The sequence below is a fragment of the Erigeron canadensis genome, chromosome 3 (genome assembly GCF_010389155.1).
Source record: "Erigeron canadensis isolate Cc75 chromosome 3, C_canadensis_v1, whole genome shotgun sequence".
NCBI classification, from domain to species: domain Eukaryota; kingdom Viridiplantae; phylum Streptophyta; class Magnoliopsida; order Asterales; family Asteraceae; genus Erigeron; species Erigeron canadensis.
The window spans coordinates 5,935,238-5,953,962 of NC_057763.1; the positions used below are offsets into that span (position 1 = coordinate 5,935,238).

General features: G+C 33.7%; 4 protein-coding genes across 4 annotated transcripts; 2 read left to right on the plus strand and 2 right to left on the minus strand.

Annotated features, from left to right (window-relative positions):
* The first annotated feature begins 847 nt into the window (after positions 1-847).
* LOC122591425 lies at positions 848-1,858 on the plus strand. Its single transcript, XM_043763695.1, has one exon. It carries the CDS (start codon positions 848-850, stop codon positions 1,856-1,858), a length of 1,011 nt encoding a protein of 336 aa, XP_043619630.1.
* A 310-nt stretch (positions 1,859-2,168) lies between these two features.
* Positions 2,169-7,678, plus strand: LOC122594182. The gene is made up of 12 exons (XM_043766652.1): positions 2,169-2,435; positions 3,063-3,375; positions 3,465-3,671; positions 3,760-4,500; positions 4,806-5,054; positions 5,148-5,213; positions 5,313-5,611; positions 5,681-5,863; positions 5,957-6,076; positions 7,072-7,132; positions 7,211-7,306; positions 7,401-7,678. The coding sequence occupies exons 4-8, from the start codon at positions 4,366-4,368 to the stop codon at positions 5,760-5,762; spliced, it is 831 nt and encodes a 276-aa protein (XP_043622587.1). The 5' UTR covers positions 2,169-2,435; positions 3,063-3,375; positions 3,465-3,671; positions 3,760-4,365; the 3' UTR covers positions 5,763-5,863; positions 5,957-6,076; positions 7,072-7,132; positions 7,211-7,306; positions 7,401-7,678.
* Positions 7,679-10,286: 2,608 nt separating this feature from the next.
* LOC122592732 (3-ketoacyl-CoA synthase 10-like) lies at positions 10,287-13,101 on the minus strand. Its single transcript, XM_043765027.1, has 3 exons — positions 12,664-13,101; positions 11,529-12,412; positions 10,287-11,017 (listed from the first exon to the last, which is right to left on the minus strand). Exons 1-3 carry the CDS (start codon positions 13,078-13,080, stop codon positions 10,621-10,623), a joined length of 1,698 nt encoding a protein of 565 aa, XP_043620962.1. The 5' UTR covers positions 13,081-13,101; the 3' UTR covers positions 10,287-10,620.
* Positions 13,102-13,716: 615 nt separating this feature from the next.
* On the minus strand, positions 13,717-17,638 carry LOC122593138 (F-box/FBD/LRR-repeat protein At4g00160-like). Its single transcript, XM_043765498.1, has 8 exons — positions 17,483-17,638; positions 16,519-16,573; positions 16,395-16,408; positions 16,019-16,158; positions 15,717-15,757; positions 14,645-15,544; positions 14,410-14,559; positions 13,717-14,269 (listed from the first exon to the last, which is right to left on the minus strand). Coding segments are annotated over exons 1-6 (1,032 nt in total). The 5' UTR covers positions 17,485-17,638; the 3' UTR covers positions 13,717-14,269; positions 14,410-14,559; positions 14,645-14,764.
* Between the last annotated feature and the right edge of the window lie 1,087 nt (positions 17,639-18,725).

The window sequence follows — 18,725 nt, forward strand, 5'->3', positions numbered from 1 at the left end:
TATGCAAAAAAATTTCTTTTTTCCCTTAACACTCAACATTCAATTCTTTACATCTTCCACATTCATTCAATTATTCTAAAATTCTACAATCAACTCTACATTCAATTCTTCTAAAATTTTACATTCAATTCTTCTAATATTCCACATTCAATTCTATATCTTTAAATATATTGGTGGAATACTTCAACATTTATTTCAAGTGAGTTAATTTGGCTATTATTACTATAATAATGATATTATTATATATAAATTTATATTATAATGCATATTGTTCTATTATCAATCTAATTTGTGTATGATATTTTCTTAGGTGAATTTTGTTATGTTGAGGTATAAGAAGTTGATTAACTTTAATATGGGTTAAAGAATATTTCATACATATTCTTTGGTAAGGTAACCTTTTTTTCTTTACATTTGGTTAATTTAAATGATCATTTGTATTTGCATATGTATAGAATTCTAAAATATATCATTTAATTTAGGAAGTTCCTATGCCGTAGGTCACCCGTCTGGAATTAATCTAATAGAGATTAGTTTCGGATAGTCCCCATTTGGAACTGTTTTTTGAATAATTTGTCTCATTTAGGGTGTGAATGTATATAATGGATTTGATTATTTAAGAAAATTTTGGTAGGCATTTCTCTTTGCTCCTACGAATATGTATTTTATATACATGTTCGGGGAGTTAAAGAGAATTGATGTCCGATTTTTTCTTAAATAATCAATCTATTATATACATTCGCATATGAGACAAATTATTCAAAAAGCGGGTTAGGATGGCCACCAAACTTGTCCTGGATTATTACCGACCATGCATTTAGTTGACATGTATATTTTAATGTTACAGATGGATCAGATTTATTGGATGTACGAAATACCACGTGCTACAAAGGATTATTTGACATGTTTGAATCAGTTTATTGAAACAGTCGAGAAGTATAAGATTGAAAGTGGAGACAATCATATTCGTTGTCCTTGTAAAAAATGTAAAAATATAAAAGATGTTAATGATAAAAATGTACTTAAAGACCATCTAATATGTGAAGGGTTCACTGAAATGTATACATGTTGGATATATCATGGAGAATATTTGGATGATCAAGACATGGTTCAACCTGATTATAATGAAAATGATAATAGCGTTTCTGACAATGAAAATAGTGGTGATAATTTGAATGGCATCTTACACGATGTGGAGGAGGAGGTTGTTGACAGGGATTTTGAAAAATTTCAAAAGTTATTTGATGAGGCCGAAACATCACTATATCCTGGATCTAAAGTTACCAAACTTTCAGTTGTCTATAGATTGTTTAACTTCAAAGCAGGCTATGGTTGGAGCGATAGAAGTTTCACAGAGTTACTAAAATTTATGCATGAAATTCTTCCAAAAAAAAATAATATACCGATTTCAACATACAAAGCAAAAAAATTCATGTGTCCACTAGGATTTAAAATTGAAAGAATAAATGCATGCCCAAATGATTGTATATTATACAGGAATGAGTATGCAGATTTAGATCAATGTTTTAGATGTGGTACGTCACGATATAAGCAAAAGAATCAAACGGGGGGTGACATTAATGGCATGAAAGATGGGACCTCAGCTAAAACATTGTGGTATTTGCCAATCATACCAAGATTGAAACGACTATTTGCAAACTCTAATGATGCGAAGTTGTTGCGTTGGCATGTTGAAGAGCGTAAAATAGATCGAAAGATTAGACATGTGGCAGATTCTTCTCAATGGAGGAACATAGATATCCAATTTGAAGAATTTAGTGAGGAAATTAGAGCAGTCATCATAGCACTTGGCCAGTCCTTTTATGCATTTACAATCTTCCACCATGGTTATGTATGAAACGTAAATACATCATGATGTCATTACTTATTCAAGGTCCTAAACAGCCCGGAAATGACATTGATGTGTATTTAGCTCCATTAGTTGATGACTTGAAAAAATTATGGAGTACATGTGTCGAAGTGTTTGATGCATACAAGCGAGAACGTTTCCAACTGAAAGCTTTACTTTTTTGCACGATAAATGATTTTTCAGCATACGGTAATTTTTCAGGTTACAGTACAAAGGGGAAAAAAGCTTGTCCTATCTGTCGAGATAACACAGATTCTTTAAGGTTGCAACATTATCGAAAACATGTGTTTGTGAATCATTGAAGGTTTCTCTCAAAGTACCATCCGTACCGCAAGCTAGATGCAAAACTGTTTTATGGGAAACCCGTGCGTGGAGTCCAAAGTCCATCTTCAGATGGCAGAACTGTATATTCCGAGGTTGAAGATATAAACACTGTATTTGGAAAAGGTCAAAAGGGTTTGCCTGATGGTATTTGTCAACCAAAAAAACAATAAGTTATTAGCACTCATCCTTCTCTTCTGATCATCATGGGCTCATCATCTCATTAGCTTATCAAGATAAGTTGGTGTGTAACTTCTAGGGTTCAAGATTCCATTTATATGTATATATGTATACCAAGGTCGATTTTTAGATTGTTATATTTGTAGTTTATTAATTAATAGTAAATATAAAAATTAGTTCAGAATTTGTGTATGTATAACAGCTCTTGTATATATATTTTTGTGTGTATATGTTTGAATTAGGGGTCAGGGTTATATTGCTGCTGCTCTTATACTACGTTATACTGCTGCTCCTCTTATACTTTATCTAAAATAAACATTGCATTTGTTATACTGTTGCTGCCTTTATACTTCGTTATTAGTAGTTTCACACAAATAACTTTCTGTTTTCACTTTCGGTAACACAGCTGCTCGTGTTTAGCTTTTTGGTTTCACCTTATAATTATTGTTCATGTTTATATGTATAACTGCTCGTTTATATATGTTTTGTGTGTATATGTTTAAATTATGGGTTAGGGATAGGTCGGTATGACCAAGACTGATTACTGCTCACCTTATAACTGCTCGTTTACTGCTCACCTTTTTGGTTTCACCTTATAATTACTGCTCACCTTATAATTACTGCTCATGTTTATATGTATAACATGTTTATATGTTATACTGTTGCTGCCCTTATACTTCGTTATTTGTAGTTTCACACATATGGATTCAAGAATGAACCTTGACGAAGAGGAAGAGACTTCAAATGAGATTGAAGAGACTTCAGATGAGATTGAAGAAAATACATCTCACCCTCCCCGTGGATCGGCTTGTCTAGACAAGGTCAGAAACGGGGTTAATTTATCGGTTGAGTTCCAACGTGGTACTTTTCTCCCGCTTGGTAAATCTAGTACAAGGTATACTAATTGGGTAGGATTGGAGACTAGAACATCCATTTCAATCCTTTTGGAGGATTGGAAGAAAGTTAAACAAGAGGACAAGGATCATTTGTGGTCGGCGGTTCAGGTAACAATCCATTTTATATATAATATGTGTAATTTCATTAGATATACAACTTGTACATTATTAACATATTGGTTGTTTAAATGAAACAGAAACATTGGAACATACCAAATAACGACGACACCAAACATATCAAGAACTCCACCTTGAAGATTGCTAATACATCATGGAGAAACTTTAAGAAGAACCTTATTTCTAAATATGTGCGTAAGGGAAAAGTCCCTTTTTTGAAATACAAGTTCATCAAAGAAGAGACATGGGCAAATTTCTGTTGTCTCAAGTCGACTAATGAATTCAAGGTTTGTTCAACGTTTTACTCTTTATCAGTTCTTCAAATTAAAAATATATTACTTTATTTATTTGTTACTTTTCCTGTAAGTTATATAGGTAAAAAGTGAAAAAGGGAAGGATCTTGTGAAGTTGAACAAGAACCCACACTGTCTAGGATCACGAGGGTACCTTCCAAAGATACCACAGTGGGAGAAAGAGAAGGAGCTAAGTAAATGTCCAGAGTTATTTAGCCTATCAACTGAGCGAGCACGTAATTTTCTACTAGCAAGGCGAGTTAAAGTTGGGCCTGGGCCTGGTGACTATGAGCTACCTGAGAACCTTCTGCCATTGCAACTCAGATTGTAAGCTAGTTTCTTTATTCTGTTACGTCTTCACAGTAACGAGAGTATGTTTCTAAGTATGTCTAGTTATTGGATTTTTGTTTAAGTGTAAATGGGTGCTTTTATAAAATGACAAATTGAAAAAGAGCAATTAGCACCGGGTGACGATTCCCTGGTAGCGGTGATGGGAAAGGACCATCCGGGTTGCACTAGAGGTGTAAGTCACAATGTCGGGGTGAGAACTACCCTTCCGGGCATCGCAGATAAGATAAGAAAACATGAAGACATAAAGTCGCTTAAAAGAACCTTGGAGGATCAACAAAAGCATATGGAGGATCAGGAAAGATAGATTCAAGAGTTACAAATATCCAATGCTAACTTTATGGATCAGCAAAAGCATATGCAGGAGCAAATTCAAACTATCCTATCTCAACAACATCCATCCACTAGTAGCCCTGGGATGCAACATAGTAGTGAAGGTTCAACAACTTGCTTAGAGTGGGCCACTATTCTCGAGGTAACACCAAATCTAACTTGTGTCAATTGTCATTTTTTGGGGTGTCGTTCAAAATTTGTAAACTGGAAACTTGCCTTACATTGAACTGAAACCGAACAGAACCTAAAGTAACTATCCAGTCCATGGTTTTGTATACTTTACCATCTCTTGTCTCCGTTTGGGTCCCTTTTTAAACCAAGATAACATGACTTTAGACCGAACCAAGGATATACATTAAATCATATATAAATTTTTAGCTGGAATCATAGATAAACATTCTTGAGTAATAACATCATTCTTATGTGAACATGTCAATGCAAATGCAGAAACCTACACAATGCGAGCTAATTCATGGCTCGACTCGATTAGCTTGTGCTAAGGGGATGGTGTATCCTATAGGTGATGGGATCCTTCATAGCGTTCCAATGAAGGCAAGTTGTGTGAAGGTTCAGATAGACATGGTATATGATGGATTTGGTGATTTTGACCTTCCCGTGCATAATGAAGAATTGGAGACGCTGAAAGATGCGAATGGGGCCTATATTCAATGGCCGCAAACTGATGTTTTACTTAAGGTAATATAAAATTCTATTTACATATTCTATAATTGTTAACACATCCCGTAAAGTAACTTATAACTTGCTAACATTTAATCATATTTTTAGCAGGTCTCCAAAATGAATGTTGCAAAACCAACACTCATGGTCGAAAAAAGTCAATCACAAAAGTTCCATGTATCGTCTTCATCCCAAATTCAACATGTAACTACTTGCTTTTGCTGAAATAACACATAAATACTTGTTAATCAAATTAAATTCTCATATTCAATGTAGGTTCAAAATGAAGATATCGAGGTGCATTCCAAGAGGCAAAAGTTGCCTCAAAAGTCCAAAGTGAATCAATCAATCAACGTCAGTATGCCTGCTAAAATGCGTTATCGACCAATAGAATTACAAAGATTTTATTCCTGTTTGAACTCCAATGATGAGTGGCGTCGAATGGGGGTTACAGTTGAAGCTGAGAAAGGGGTTTTTGGAGCTGAGGGAACATTGATTGCATTAAGCTATGATGACTTGTATGACTTATTGAGGCAACGTTGGCTGGAGTCGGGCATCATAGCTGCATATATGAGGTAAGTTAAATATATGTTTTAACTTTGATGTATCTATAAAGTGACTATACTAACTATTGAACTTTTTAGTGGACTGCATTTGTTATTGTCCCAAAAGCCAAGGAACAACCGTTGTGCTTTCATACACCCGGATTCAATTAGCGATCTTTAGATATAGTCTTCACCATCACATGTGGCTGATCTAATCTATAATGCATTTACCGCATCACATAACAAAAACAAAGAGTTTTTCATTGCACCATGCATGGATGGGTGAGTACCTCATTCTACTTAATTAACTTTTGTAAGATAATGGTTTTAGTTTTATTGAGATTAGTTATCATTTTGAATCAATTTAAATGATAGGAATCATTGGGTGCTGTTACTTGTCTTGCCTAAAAGCCGCAGTGTTTATGTCTTGGATTCAACCCGTGAGCAGTCTGAAAGGAAGCCAGAATCATATCGGATTAAATCATTATTTGACAAGTAAGTAATTTATTGCATTTGTATGAAAATTATGAAAGTTAACGAATAACTTGATATGTTATGTGTAATTTTACCAATTTTGGGTGCTGTCATACTTTTAATATATACGACCTTGTTTATCTTATATGTACTATTTTTTGCTTGTTCATAGTTAATAAGTTAATCCGTATTTTGTTGTTGGCCAGTTTTGACAAGTATTTTATGGCCAGATTCTTAAGTTTATAGGCCGGTAATTATGTAGTTAAGCAGCCGTGTGTAGTAAACTGGCTAGTAATGCTGCTGGTATTTGTGTAGTTATGCTCCCGTGTTTATATGTTTGGTTAGACAGGTTAGTGTATGTATATGCTCGTGTGGTTTGTAGTTAAAGCTGATATTTATGTTTTAGTGTATATCTGTTTGAATTAGGGTTAGGGTTAGGTCGGTATGACCAAGATTATTGTTGTTATTCAAACTTAATCTAAAATAATCATTGCATTTGTTAACTTTTGGTTATACCGCTGCTCGTGTTAAATTTCTGGTTTCACTTTATAATTACTGCTGTGTATATAAGTATAACAACTGGTTTATATAGGTTTTTGTGTGTATATGTTTGAATTAGGGGTTAGGGTTAGTTCGGTATGACCAAGATTGTTCAGGCTTTAGCCTTCGTTATATGTTAAAAGTGATTGTATGTGGAATGCATTTGTTATACTGCTGCTGCTATTTTTCTGTATATAATTATCACTTTAAACTGCTGCTGCTTTTTAGAGATATATATAACAGCTCGTGTATATAGTTTTTAGTTATATTGCTGTTGTTTGTCTGTATGTATATAGTTACTGTTTGTGTATATGATACATTTATACACTTGTGGCTGCTATTTCGAAATTTGATGTTATCGGTTTACGATATCAACTAAAACAATGTTTTTTTCTTTGATGGTATGCATTTTTTGAGTTGAACTATTTTCATATGTTTATTTAATAGTTCAAACTAACATATTGTTTTTCATATAGGGCTATTATAAAATATAGTCCAAGTATTTTGGCTGGACTAGTAACATGGATAATGACTCAGGTATATATAGTTAATTCTTTTGCAACTTTATGTTTATGCTTTCCTTTGTCTAATTGTTATAATTTTTTTACAATGTAGTGCAATAAGCAAAAGAAATCTTGGGAGTGTGGGTACTATGTTTGCAAATGGTTGTTTCAATTTGTGATGGAACAACAATATACTTTTCCTCAGCAGGTGTGTTTTAGATTGTATTAAAATTTTCTTATTCTATATGAAGCATGGTATTTTGTTAATCATTATAGTTTCATATCTTTATCTTCATTTATAGACTCCATGGAAGAAACAATGCTTTTCGGATGCTGAATTGGACGGGATAGCTATTGCAATTGTCAAGCGGCTAACTCTTAGCTACTTTAAACCATAGTATGTCTTTGTAAGCTTTAGACATCCGTAGTTTAGTAGGTCTCTTCAAACAAAGATGTTACATATATGTATGTTATCTTTAATGTCTTCGAATATGTTTCATCTTCATGGTGTTTTTGTAAACTTACGGGGCATTTTGATATATATATATATATATATGTGTGTGTGTGTGTGTGTTTCTAATCTTTGCTTTTTATATGATGTTTGAATGAGTAAAGTTATATTAGCATTGTGAGTATTGGTATGGATTAGTAAAATGTGTAGAGGATGGTATAATTTGTAAGTAGCAGGTGGTATACAAGAAGAATTGTATACAGGATGGGCAAACAGGACTATTTTCAGGAAAAATGTTATTAAAATCATACACGGTTGAGAAAAAAGATGTGTAAAATAACAGTTTTCTTACACGGTTAAATTATAGTTTCTGACACGGGTAAACAACCGTGTCAAAAGATACCCCTTTTGACACAGGTATAAAACCGTGTATAAAGAGGGTAGGCATCAGTCACATTACACAGACTCAAAACCGTGTCAAAAGACATTTTTTGACCGTGTAAAAAGCCATTTTTTTGTAGTAGTGGGTGAAGAACATCTTAATAAAATGAAAACTCATTAATTGTCAAACAACATTGTTGAGGCCCTCGAAACTTAAAAATCGTGGCCTGCCGAATAACGATGACCACTTGAGTTCATCAAACTGTATCGATTTATCACATTTATTTTGATCTAAAACCAGTAAAGTACAAGCGATTAATTCTACAAATTTAACTAAAAAGTAAATTAACTCACAATGTCGTGTTGGGTCCTAATACCGTCTTCAACGGTGTATGAGGGAGGTTAATATGTAGACAGTTTTGCTCCTACCAAAGGTAGAGAGACTGCTTCCAGGTTCTACCAAAGGTAGGAAAGAACCTCCAGTTGGGCATGGAGATCTAACCCATTACCTCTGTTTTAGAGAGACTGCTTCCAGGTTCTACCAAAGGTAGGAAAGAACCTCCAGCTGGGCATGGGGATCTAACCCATTACCTCTGTTTTCAGAGGCATAGACTTCAACTACTGATCCAACCCAGTTAAATTTAACTCTATTGTAAAAAAAATATATAACTTTGGGAGATTTCTGTAAGCAAAACTAATGGACTACGCCACTTAATGTTTTCATATCATGCATATATATGGATGATCCATAAATGGTAGGTTTCATAATCCATACTTATTAATTTGATATTGAATTAATTAGATATGGCTCTCATTAAAATTCAACTAAAATCAATTATTCATGGTAAAAAGTTAAAAACCCATGAAGCATTAGCATATGTGTAATGCTTGTTGATCCCATTTATGAGAGTTTTTGTGGGGTTTAGCAAGGATGTAGAGGGTCTAGTTAAAACAAGTATATTTGGATGATGATGACAGGTTCTATTCGACAATTGGCATTGAAAAAAAAAGCTAAAATTAATGTTATCGATATTATTTTAATGATTATTCATTTTCAAAGTTTTCATTATAATTGGAGAATCTATTGGTCAATTTTGATTGCTACATATTGAAATAGATAAATAAGTGATTTAGCAAAATTCTGCTAATAGAAATTTAGATATTCTCTGTTTCATACTAGGGTGACATCAATTCTTCAATACCTTCAAGGCTAAAGAAGACCGCACCAGTTTACGTACGACTTTCAAAAGACGACAAGTCAAGCCGTTTACACCATCTAGTCAACACGAATTCACGGACTTGCATGTGAAGACCAGTCAAGCCGTCAAATTTTAAATGAAGATCAATCAATTTTTATAAACGAACATTGGATATTTCTCATGCGAAATTGTATCAACTTCTTGTTTGTTAATTAAAGTCTAACTATATATAGGTTCAGTTTCTTAATTATGTATCTTGTTAATTAGGTCTTCAATCTTAATTAAATCCCGGCCTTTTGCTTTTTGTATTAGTTAGTTAAATTATCCGGTCTAGTTAGCTATGGGCTTTTGACATAGAATCAGTCTAGACGGGAGCTCCCGGATATTAGATTTAGTGGGCCGATTAAGGTTTTTTTATTGGATCTAGCTATACGTGGGCAAAAAAACCGGTTCCAAAGAAACCGATTTGGATAATCTAAGAACCGGAACTGATTGGAACCGGTTTCACTTTTGGATCAAAAAATTGGTTCCTTCCATGTTCCAAACCGGTTCCGAGGCGAAAAAAACTGGAAAAAAAACCCGAAAAAAAGCGGTCAAACTTTAACCAAGAACCGGTTCCGAACCGGTTCAGGTTCTTCACGTTGACTGGAACCGATCCCGGTTTCGAACCGGTTCCACCGGTTCCGATCCAATGGCCACCTCTTGATCCAACTATGTTATGTACGTATGTATATTATCGTCAACAAATTTAGTAACCATTGTGTGAAATAAGTGAATTTATCAAGTTGAGACATCTTGATTGAGAAGGGGGTCAACTTGAATGGGAAGAACCGGGTTAGCCAAACAGCGGTCCACTTTGTACGTTTGCTAAGCAAACCAATTAGTTATTTTTTTATTTTTGAAAAAAAAAGAAGGGAACCTCTCACCGAAGGAGCCAGTAGGAATGAAGGAGGCGGGAAGCTACCGCTTCTAGAACGGTTGTTTATCCTTCAATTTTTTTATTGATAGATTAAAAGGTGCAATGGATTGAAATGTTACCCAAAAGGTATAACATATAATATAATTATAATTATAGTCATACACAATGAACGTTACTTGTATATGACCATACAAGTACCAAATGAAAACACAACCATGTTAATTGTGATCAACCTTTATTTAAACAAAAACCAAAACACTATAGGATCTTTATTCATTTTGAACTATATAAAAATGCTTTAACATATGGTAATACATCCCCTAGTCCCCTACAAAGAGCCCACAAATTCTAGTAAAACGTCTATATATAGGTGCTATTTTAAGTCAATAATAAACTCCTACATACATCAAATTAATCCTAGGATTCAATTCTAGAATTCATAATAAATACATCACGGTTTTAAATTAATTTCTTCTTCTTTCCAAAAGAGCTAGCTTAATTAAACCTTTATTATTTCAACAAGTTAGGTAGCAAATATTTAGTAAATCAATGAAAGTGTTGAGGGCTCGGGCTTAATTAGTAGGTTGAGAAAGAGCCATCAATGGATACCCATCAATGCAATCAAGCCAAGGGTTGTTGCTTGTTGGAGGTTTTATATGTCGAACAGACTTCCAAACAGCACTATTACATTTGAAACCCGACCCAAAAGTGAGTTGCCAAACTCGGTCTCCACGTTTCACTCGACCCTTTGCCTCAAGGTACGCTAGCTCGTACCAAATGCTACTAGAGGAAGTATTTCCAAACCGGTGAAGGGTGGCTACAGATGGTTCTATGTTTGTGTCGCTAAGACCCAAGTTGCGTTGTAGCTCGTTCACCACTGTCTTGCTGGTTGCGTGAATGCAAAAATGTTCGAATGCTAGCTTGTAGTCCGGAATGTAGGGCTTCGTTGCGGAGGATGACGGTGACCCGCTACATATATACATATAATTATATACACTTTCATTTATTTTTTCACACTTATATATTATATTTATATTTATATATATAAATAAACAAAAAATTAACTATACAAACGCAATAAATGATTATTGAGAAGTATTTATCATAGAAAAACATAGCACGTGGATATAGTCCGTTTTTATTCGGTGTTATGTCGATCAAATTGTTAGAACTTTTACTCTTTTTTTTCATGTTTAAAACGTGAAAAAATGTAAAATTTATTTGTCCAAATTAAAAGGAATGTTGATCAAATTGTAACACCTAATTTTTTTTCACACTAATTAACTGATAGTTTAACATTTTTTTATGTGTGTGCATAAGCATAATAATTACTTCATACACGATTTTATATAATTTATTTTTAGATCAAATATTATACGAATACTAAAGCTTGGTTGTGATGTATAAATGGTGTAATATGTGTGTGATATATATATATATATATGTAGGGCAGTATTTCTCTTTCAAAATAAGTACTTACATTTGGTTAATTTGTTGTCGTGCCACCGGATGAGATGAGTTTATGGACGTGGTCGCGCCACTGCCTTTGGTTTTCTTGGAGCCAGAAAAGTACCTCTTAATAAGGGTGGAAAAGAAGTATACTTGCTCCGAAATAGGCAGGACTAAGGGACTTAATGTGGTGATATTGGTCTTAATGGCATCACCACCAATCTCAACTAAATCTTTACTAATTTTCAACCCTTTGAATCCTTGTTCATCTTCTTCTTGATACACACTTCTAAAGCTCGAATCCTTGGCACCTTTATGTGTTCTAACAATGTGTTCAAGCTTGTACTTAGCTCGGTAATTGTCACGACGTCTATTAGACATCAGGACAGCCGAGCAACCCATTCTAAAAAAACAATTAGGGATGAGCATGGATCTGTTTCGACCAGGGTACCAATTATATCCCACCATTTCCGTACTCACTACCACCGCCACATTATTTGGGTTTGCCTCAAGCATGTCTCGAGCCAAGTCGACCCCAATAATCCCCGCACTACACCCCATCCCACCCAAGTTAAAGCTCAAAATGTTTCCTCTCATTTTGTAATGGTTTATGATCATTGCAGACAACGATGGGGTTGGGTTAAAAATGCTGCAATTTACGACAAGTATCCCTACATCCTTAGGACGAATTCTGGTCTTCTCGAATAGCTCGTCTAGTGCTCCAAATATCACCATTGAAGCCTCTGCTCTCCCTTCTTTCATTGTGGAGATTTTTTCTGGTGACCCAATTGATTTTGGGACGTAGGTTTCGTCTCCAATACCGGATGATTCAACTATCTTCTTTTGGAATTCAAGGCTTGCTTCATCAAATTTCCCTGACTTTCTTGCTAGCTCAATAAATTCCTCCTTAGTCACCTATATATACATCAAGATAATCAAAAGTTTCACAATATGTATTGTCAATCATTAGTTAATTCACTAAATTCCTCCTTAGTCACCTATATATACTCAATTAAATCTTAAAGAATAAATTAGAAACAGGATTATATATAGAATGAATCTGTCAATGAGCTCTTGATCACTAGTATGGGGTGCCTTGCAGTTGTTGGGCTGATTTAATGAAATTTATTATTTAAAAAGATATAATATAGAATTAATTTACTAACCTTAAGATCATCATCGGGTTTGAAGCAGGCGAAATCGATCAAATAAATAGGTATTGGGCGAGACAAGAAATGAAATGTAAGAGTAAAAATAAGAACAACAAAAAACGTTAAAAGCGCGACAAAGTTGTAATTGCCACCAGCGTTGTCCCCAATTTTTCGCCACAGTTCCTCCTTGCTTAACCTTCCAAACTCGACGGCAAACACCAACACAACTACCGGGAGTACAGTCGCTAAATAGATTCCGTGACTAATAAGGTAATGATATCCAAGCTTAACATACTTAAGTTTTACTGATTGGAGGAAGTCCGGTAACCGCTGCCGGACACTGACTGAAAAAGTCATGGACCCGGCATCAGGACCAGATGGCTCGACTCCACGGTTAACTATTTCTGTGGACAAAAGATGTTGTTCAGCCATGAGTATACCTATACCTATATAGTGAATAATGCGTGAATATGGGAGGGAATTGTACGTGTTAATCAGAATTTAAGGGGGATGGGAATTGAAGGAGTTAATGAACGGCAACAAACTAGTTAGCTAGATGGGAATAATGTAGTTGGAAGATTTGAAACTAGCTTCATTAAATTCGTAGCTATCTTACGGTCATGTTATGTGTTTTGTATTATTATGACTTTTTATATGAAATTAAGATGAGTATTTTTTTTTTATAAGCATGTCACATCATCCGGGTACTCTTCTAGTAATTTTTGGGTTGATCATACTTCATAGATCTACTTGACCTGAAACCATCACATATGACTCACCAACTTTTTAGTTCCTGACAAGAGAGTTGAGATTTCTGACTTCAAATTATAAAATTTCAACGAGCCAACTATAAAACAGCCTATATTCCTGTGAGTATAAACATAAAACAATTTACAATACCAGTAAGCCCAAAAACATATGCTTATTCAAAAACCCAACATGTAAAGTGGTAATCCACGACCCAATAACTCATATAGTCGTATTATCACCATATTAAGTCCATACAAAAGCAGCCTTTCTGGCCTATTTCAGTGTTTCTAATCTTGTAAACACCAGATGAGATGAGCATAAAGGAAACAAAAGAAAATTATATCAATGATCCTCATAAGTCATAACATAACTACCAGAAGCTAAGGATAACTACATCAGAATCTTTTAAAGCTACTCGAGTAACACACTACAAACTAATAAATCTCCAGAAATGATCCAAAAGCATGAACAAACCTTCCATAGAAGTAGCTAATAATAACTAGAAAGTTTCCAAAGCAGGAGAAATTAGGGCTAACAAGTGGTACATCACGCAACAAGCCAACATCATCTCGATCGTGAATTAGAGTATGACCAACTCCACCTGTGGAAAAACACAACGTGATAGCTCGGATATGGCATGGGACCGACCAGCCTCCTCTAGCTTCATAGCCCGGCTTTCAGTCAATACATCTAAATCATAAGGATGGACAGAAGGATCTATTACAATTTTAGAGGCATTGCCTAGCATGTACATAGCAAGCTTAAAGTCACTAATTAGACCACGATAACCAGCGATCTCGATATGCTTAAAGTGGTAACCAAATGAAGTATACCAAGCTTTGTTCTCTGTAATCGGTGCACTCCAATATAGCTGCAAATTATCATATCAATATAGTTTGTGAATTAGATAAAGTCAGAAAAAAAATCCATATTGACAAGTAGTATATCCACATAGCATTTATTTAAATGTACATTATTTAAATGAAGCTACGTGATAAACTGAAAACATACCCATATTTTAAAAATTTCCAGATTTGGGCACTTCTTTGCTAGTTCAATGAACTCTGTTATATTGTCATCAACTTCTGTTGGCAATGTCAAGTTCAATATCTTAACATTTGGTAGTACTGGAAATCCCTCAGCATCCCTCTCAATATCTTCCTGGAAAAACATGGAAAACAGTCTTACTACCTCATCATCAAAGATTAAAAACACATAATAACTAGATTAGAGAAGAACTACTAACCATTTGACGAGATATATCCAAGGAAAGAACCTCAAGGGTAGAAGCAACACTTGCAATCGCACTGAACACCTTACTATTCAAGCCCACGCTTACTTGGCCAATATCAAGTTCCTTAATCTTTCAAAGGTTTGTAAGACGTATGTCTATATCTCGACCGAGATACACAAACGTTTCAAGATCGAAATCATGTAAAGAAATGGACTCAAGCTCAGAACAGTACATTAACTTCAAGTCTTTCAAGTTAATGTCCCCTCCACCAAGATCAACATCAGTCAACCCAAATCCAAAGATGCTCAACTTTTCAAGACGTGGAGAATTCTTTAGCAATTCAGTTAGGACCAATTCACTTACGTTGACACACAGAAGCACGAGCTTTACAAGAGACAGAGTCTTTACAACCATGGAACTAGAAGACGGCCATTCTGAAAGGCGTACCATGCTTCCATCTGATAAAGGTAGCGGTAAATCATAGTTTTCCTTCGTATCATGAATGTTTTGAAGCTTTCCACGTAAATTCAGTGCAAGAAACTCGACTTCCTTGTCAAAGGCAAACTGGAGCCAGCTATCAATATCATTTTTATATGTTTTGTCCAAATCGAAACCAATCTCGAACGTCAGAAGTGTTGGGTTCAGGTGACTTCGAATGACACTGTTCACCTTATTGATGTACTTAGCCTGCTGCTGTGTAGCACAGAGTGTCTCATCTATCTCATTAAGAGCTTTGCGATCATCGAAGTCCAGTCTTTTCAGATAAGGCCACACAAACCTCCATCTTTTGGAGAGAATGCCGGTCATCACCGCGGTTTTTAAAGGCAAAGGAGATAGTATCTTAACAGGAATATCATTCGGCATTTGACTGATGAAATCAATCATATTTTGTCCATGACAGCCCTCATCCTCCTTTACAAAAAGTAAGTCATCAATAACAATCAACAAATACATGACTGGACAGGTAAACCTAATGTCATAATGTGTATTAATTTAAACATTTCAATGGATAAAAACCTATAATCATTAGAGTGTTCTTTGTAACTTGTAAATCACAAGAAGATATAAGATTATCTGAATGTACCTCCATACTCGAATCACCCACCTTCTTCTTTCCTTTTGCATCTGAAATAACACCAAACAGAAAGATATATGAAAGCATGATTTAAGAAGAATGCAAAAATAAATCAACCGTAAGCATAGTTCAAATATACCACTACTCTTGACATCCACTTTTTCCACCTTTTCATATTAAAGGTCCAATAACACATACGATTACTGTTATGCATAATACAAAAGAATGCAAAGTGTATACCAAAAAGGATTTGATTAACGGATAAGATTCCTTGATACAATTGGTAATAAGTTGACAGGGGAAAAGCATACCATTTAATACTTCAGGTTGCGTTTGAGTTGAGCAACCAGACTTCGTTTTAACACCCTGTTTTTTGTCGAGAGCTTGCTGCTTCACAATGTTCTTTTCAGTATACTTCATCAATCGGTCAAGTCCAACCCATTCATCAGAACTGTTATTAAATTATTGGAGCTTTATGAGCATGATTATACACCTTATGGGTATTGTTTTTTATTTATATGTCCCTTGCCGAACATTCTATCCGCAAATGTTTTGCAGAAATAACAGAAATGGTTAAAACATTTTCAAGAGATAGTAAGTTTAAGATCTATTTGTACGACAACTTTTATTTATTAGGAATTTCTTTAAAGAATGCTTTCTAAGAGTAAGGCCAAATATAGATCATACCTTTCACTCGAACCCTACAAAAACAGAGAAAATAACCGATTAAATGATGTTATACTATGAAAACGAACACTTTATAACAATTGTACATCATTACAAACTAAACAGTACATGTAACCAAACTTACAATGTAATGGACGAAGTAATCCCACTCATTTTTCCGTAATCCGAGCCCGTAGAACCTGCAAGACAAAATGGAAAAAGAAACACATAAAATATTCAACTTCTAAGCGCTTATATTATTAAATTGTAGTATAGAGCAGATAAACATTTACGACATGTAGCCAAATACATACAGAAAGCTTGCAAGTCACTTGAATAGACAAATAACAAAAGTTATCACGTAGGAGTTACGTCATACACCAGTTGCGTAGTGTCTAGGTCTGGAAAAGAACAGGTTGAAAGTTTATACATGTTCATTTGCTTAACTACAACCAAGTAGAAGAACGAACACGCAAGGCAAGTTTGGCATAAGCTTTTTGAGAGTTTTTTGGCCTTTTAGTTGAACAATAAATTTCTGTTATATTAAAAGCTTTGTTTGGTCGCAACTAGCTGGTGCTTTTATCTCAAAAATAAAAAGCTCACAAACAAAACCTACTTGACGCAACATTTTGGGAGTTTTTACTTTGGCTGGAGCTGTTAGTTTTTACAATTACATAGATACTCCTTTCATATTTTTTGCCTCAAGCTTTTGATATCCTTTTTTTTTTTTTTTTTTTTTATCATTTTATACTTTAAGTTGCAGTTGAAGCTACCGTGTCTAACCATTTTGGTTAAAAGCTACGGCTTACGGCTCCAACCAAAAACTCGAGCTACCAACTACAACTACTTTTACCAAACACGCCCTTAAACGAATGAATTTTGTCTTCGTAATCAGTTACTTTAGGGTTAAGTTATGCATAATGTAAAATGGTTAAAGAACAAAAAAACCTAAAAATTTTAAACAAAAAATGGTTAAATTATGCATAATGTAAATTTACATTAATATTTTCTAAAGTACTACAGCATTATTAGAATATATAATGAAATTTAATACAGTATATCTGTATGTATATATATATAATAGGATACATAAACGAATGAAAACATACATTGGCTTCGTAGATACGAGGACCGCGATAAGCAAGGACTTTTTCACCGACGGAGTAGATGGTGTTGCCCGTGGATTTGTCGCCGCCGTTGGTAGGAGTTTTCCCAGACATCTTTTTGTCGCCGGACTTTTTCCTTTTCCAACCCATTGAGATTGTTTTTTGTTAAAAGAAAAAAAGTTCCCAAAATGATGTAATATGCGAGTATACCACAAGTTGTGTTGTGTTTAATTAAGTCGGTGTTTGTTACAAATCTCTATCTCTATTATAAATAAAACAAAATTGTTTGCCTATAAGTATTTTTATAAAAATTTTATGTGACAAACCCATAATTTATTTAAGAATACTTTCTTTTTAATTATAATGTCATATATATTTTGTATTATTTTTATTAAAAATAGCCATTTAAATGTTTAATAAAGAATTAGAAACCTATATAATATTATAAATAAAATACCTTTTTTAATTACCTAATGTAATAATTACTTTTATTTTATAAATTATTATTGTGTTAGTTAATTCAATAGTTTAATAACAAACATTACATATTTTTTTTAAAATATATTTTATTTTTCAAAATTTTATTATTATACCCGGATTAATTAACTAATAATATAAAAAATTAAAAAATTGATATACATATACCATTAATAATGTGGCTATTCATAACACCCTAACTTGTTGTATTCTATCGATCTTAATTTTATCTTAATCTTAATTTTTAATATATACTATAAGACAATTGAACTAATGACTTATAAACCAATCAAATCGCTCATTTTTAACAAATTGACTCTCGCTTGTGTCATCACTTAGATTAACTATAAATTAAAAATCCTAATAATCATTATCCAAATATATTATTATATTAGTATTTATATTAATTTGTAGAAAAGGTTTCATTAATTTACACTTTTTCGTTTTTCATCAATACTTTACACTTTTTAACCCTAAATACTTAATTTATATTTTTAGCCATGAATTTGAGAATTTGTTTCTTAAATTTTTTAAAAACGTTAGAAAAAGTATTTATATTTAATTTTTTTTAAAGTTACAATTGTCACTCAAATAAAAAGTCCTAATTGTTATCAAACAATATGAAAACAATCCTAATTGTTTTCTAATTATCATAGGAGAGTGATTGAAAATAAACATATTCATGTTATGGGTCGTATTATGATCAAACACATATACTTAAATGTCAAGTACATGATCACAAGTATGTTTATATTTTAATTATTAATAA

Bases quoted from the DNA above. Each gene is read 5' to 3' on its own strand.
- LOC122591425 (XM_043763695.1), top strand. From the start codon at position 848: ATGGATCAGATTTATTGGATGTACGAAATACCACGTGCTACAAAGGAT.
- LOC122594182 (XM_043766652.1), top strand. From the start codon at position 4,366: ATGGATCAGCAAAAGCATATGCAGGAGCAAATTCAAACTATCCTATCT. The intron at 5,055-5,147 runs GTAATATAAAAT...TATTTTTAGCAG, and splicing joins AAACTGATGTTTTACTTAAG to GTCTCCAAAATGAATGTTGC. The intron at 5,214-5,312 runs GTATCGTCTTCA...TATTCAATGTAG, and splicing joins GTCAATCACAAAAGTTCCAT to GTTCAAAATGAAGATATCGA.
- LOC122592732 (XM_043765027.1), bottom strand. From the start codon at position 13,080: ATGGCTGAACAACATCTTTTGTCCACAGAAATAGTTAACCGTGGAGTC. The intron at 12,413-12,663 runs GTTAGTAAATTA...ATGTATATATAG, and splicing joins AACCCGATGATGATCTTAAG to GTGACTAAGGAGGAATTTAT. The intron at 11,018-11,528 runs GTAAGTACTTAT...GTATATATGTAG, and splicing joins CGACAACAAATTAACCAAAT to CGGGTCACCGTCATCCTCCG.
- LOC122593138 (XM_043765498.1), bottom strand. The intron at 15,758-16,018 runs GTATGCTTTTCC...GTGTTATTTCAG, and splicing joins GCAACCTGAAGTATTAAATG to ATGCAAAAGGAAAGAAGAAG. The intron at 15,545-15,716 runs GTACATTCAGAT...CTTTTTGTAAAG, and splicing joins TGGGTGATTCGAGTATGGAG to GAGGATGAGGGCTGTCATGG.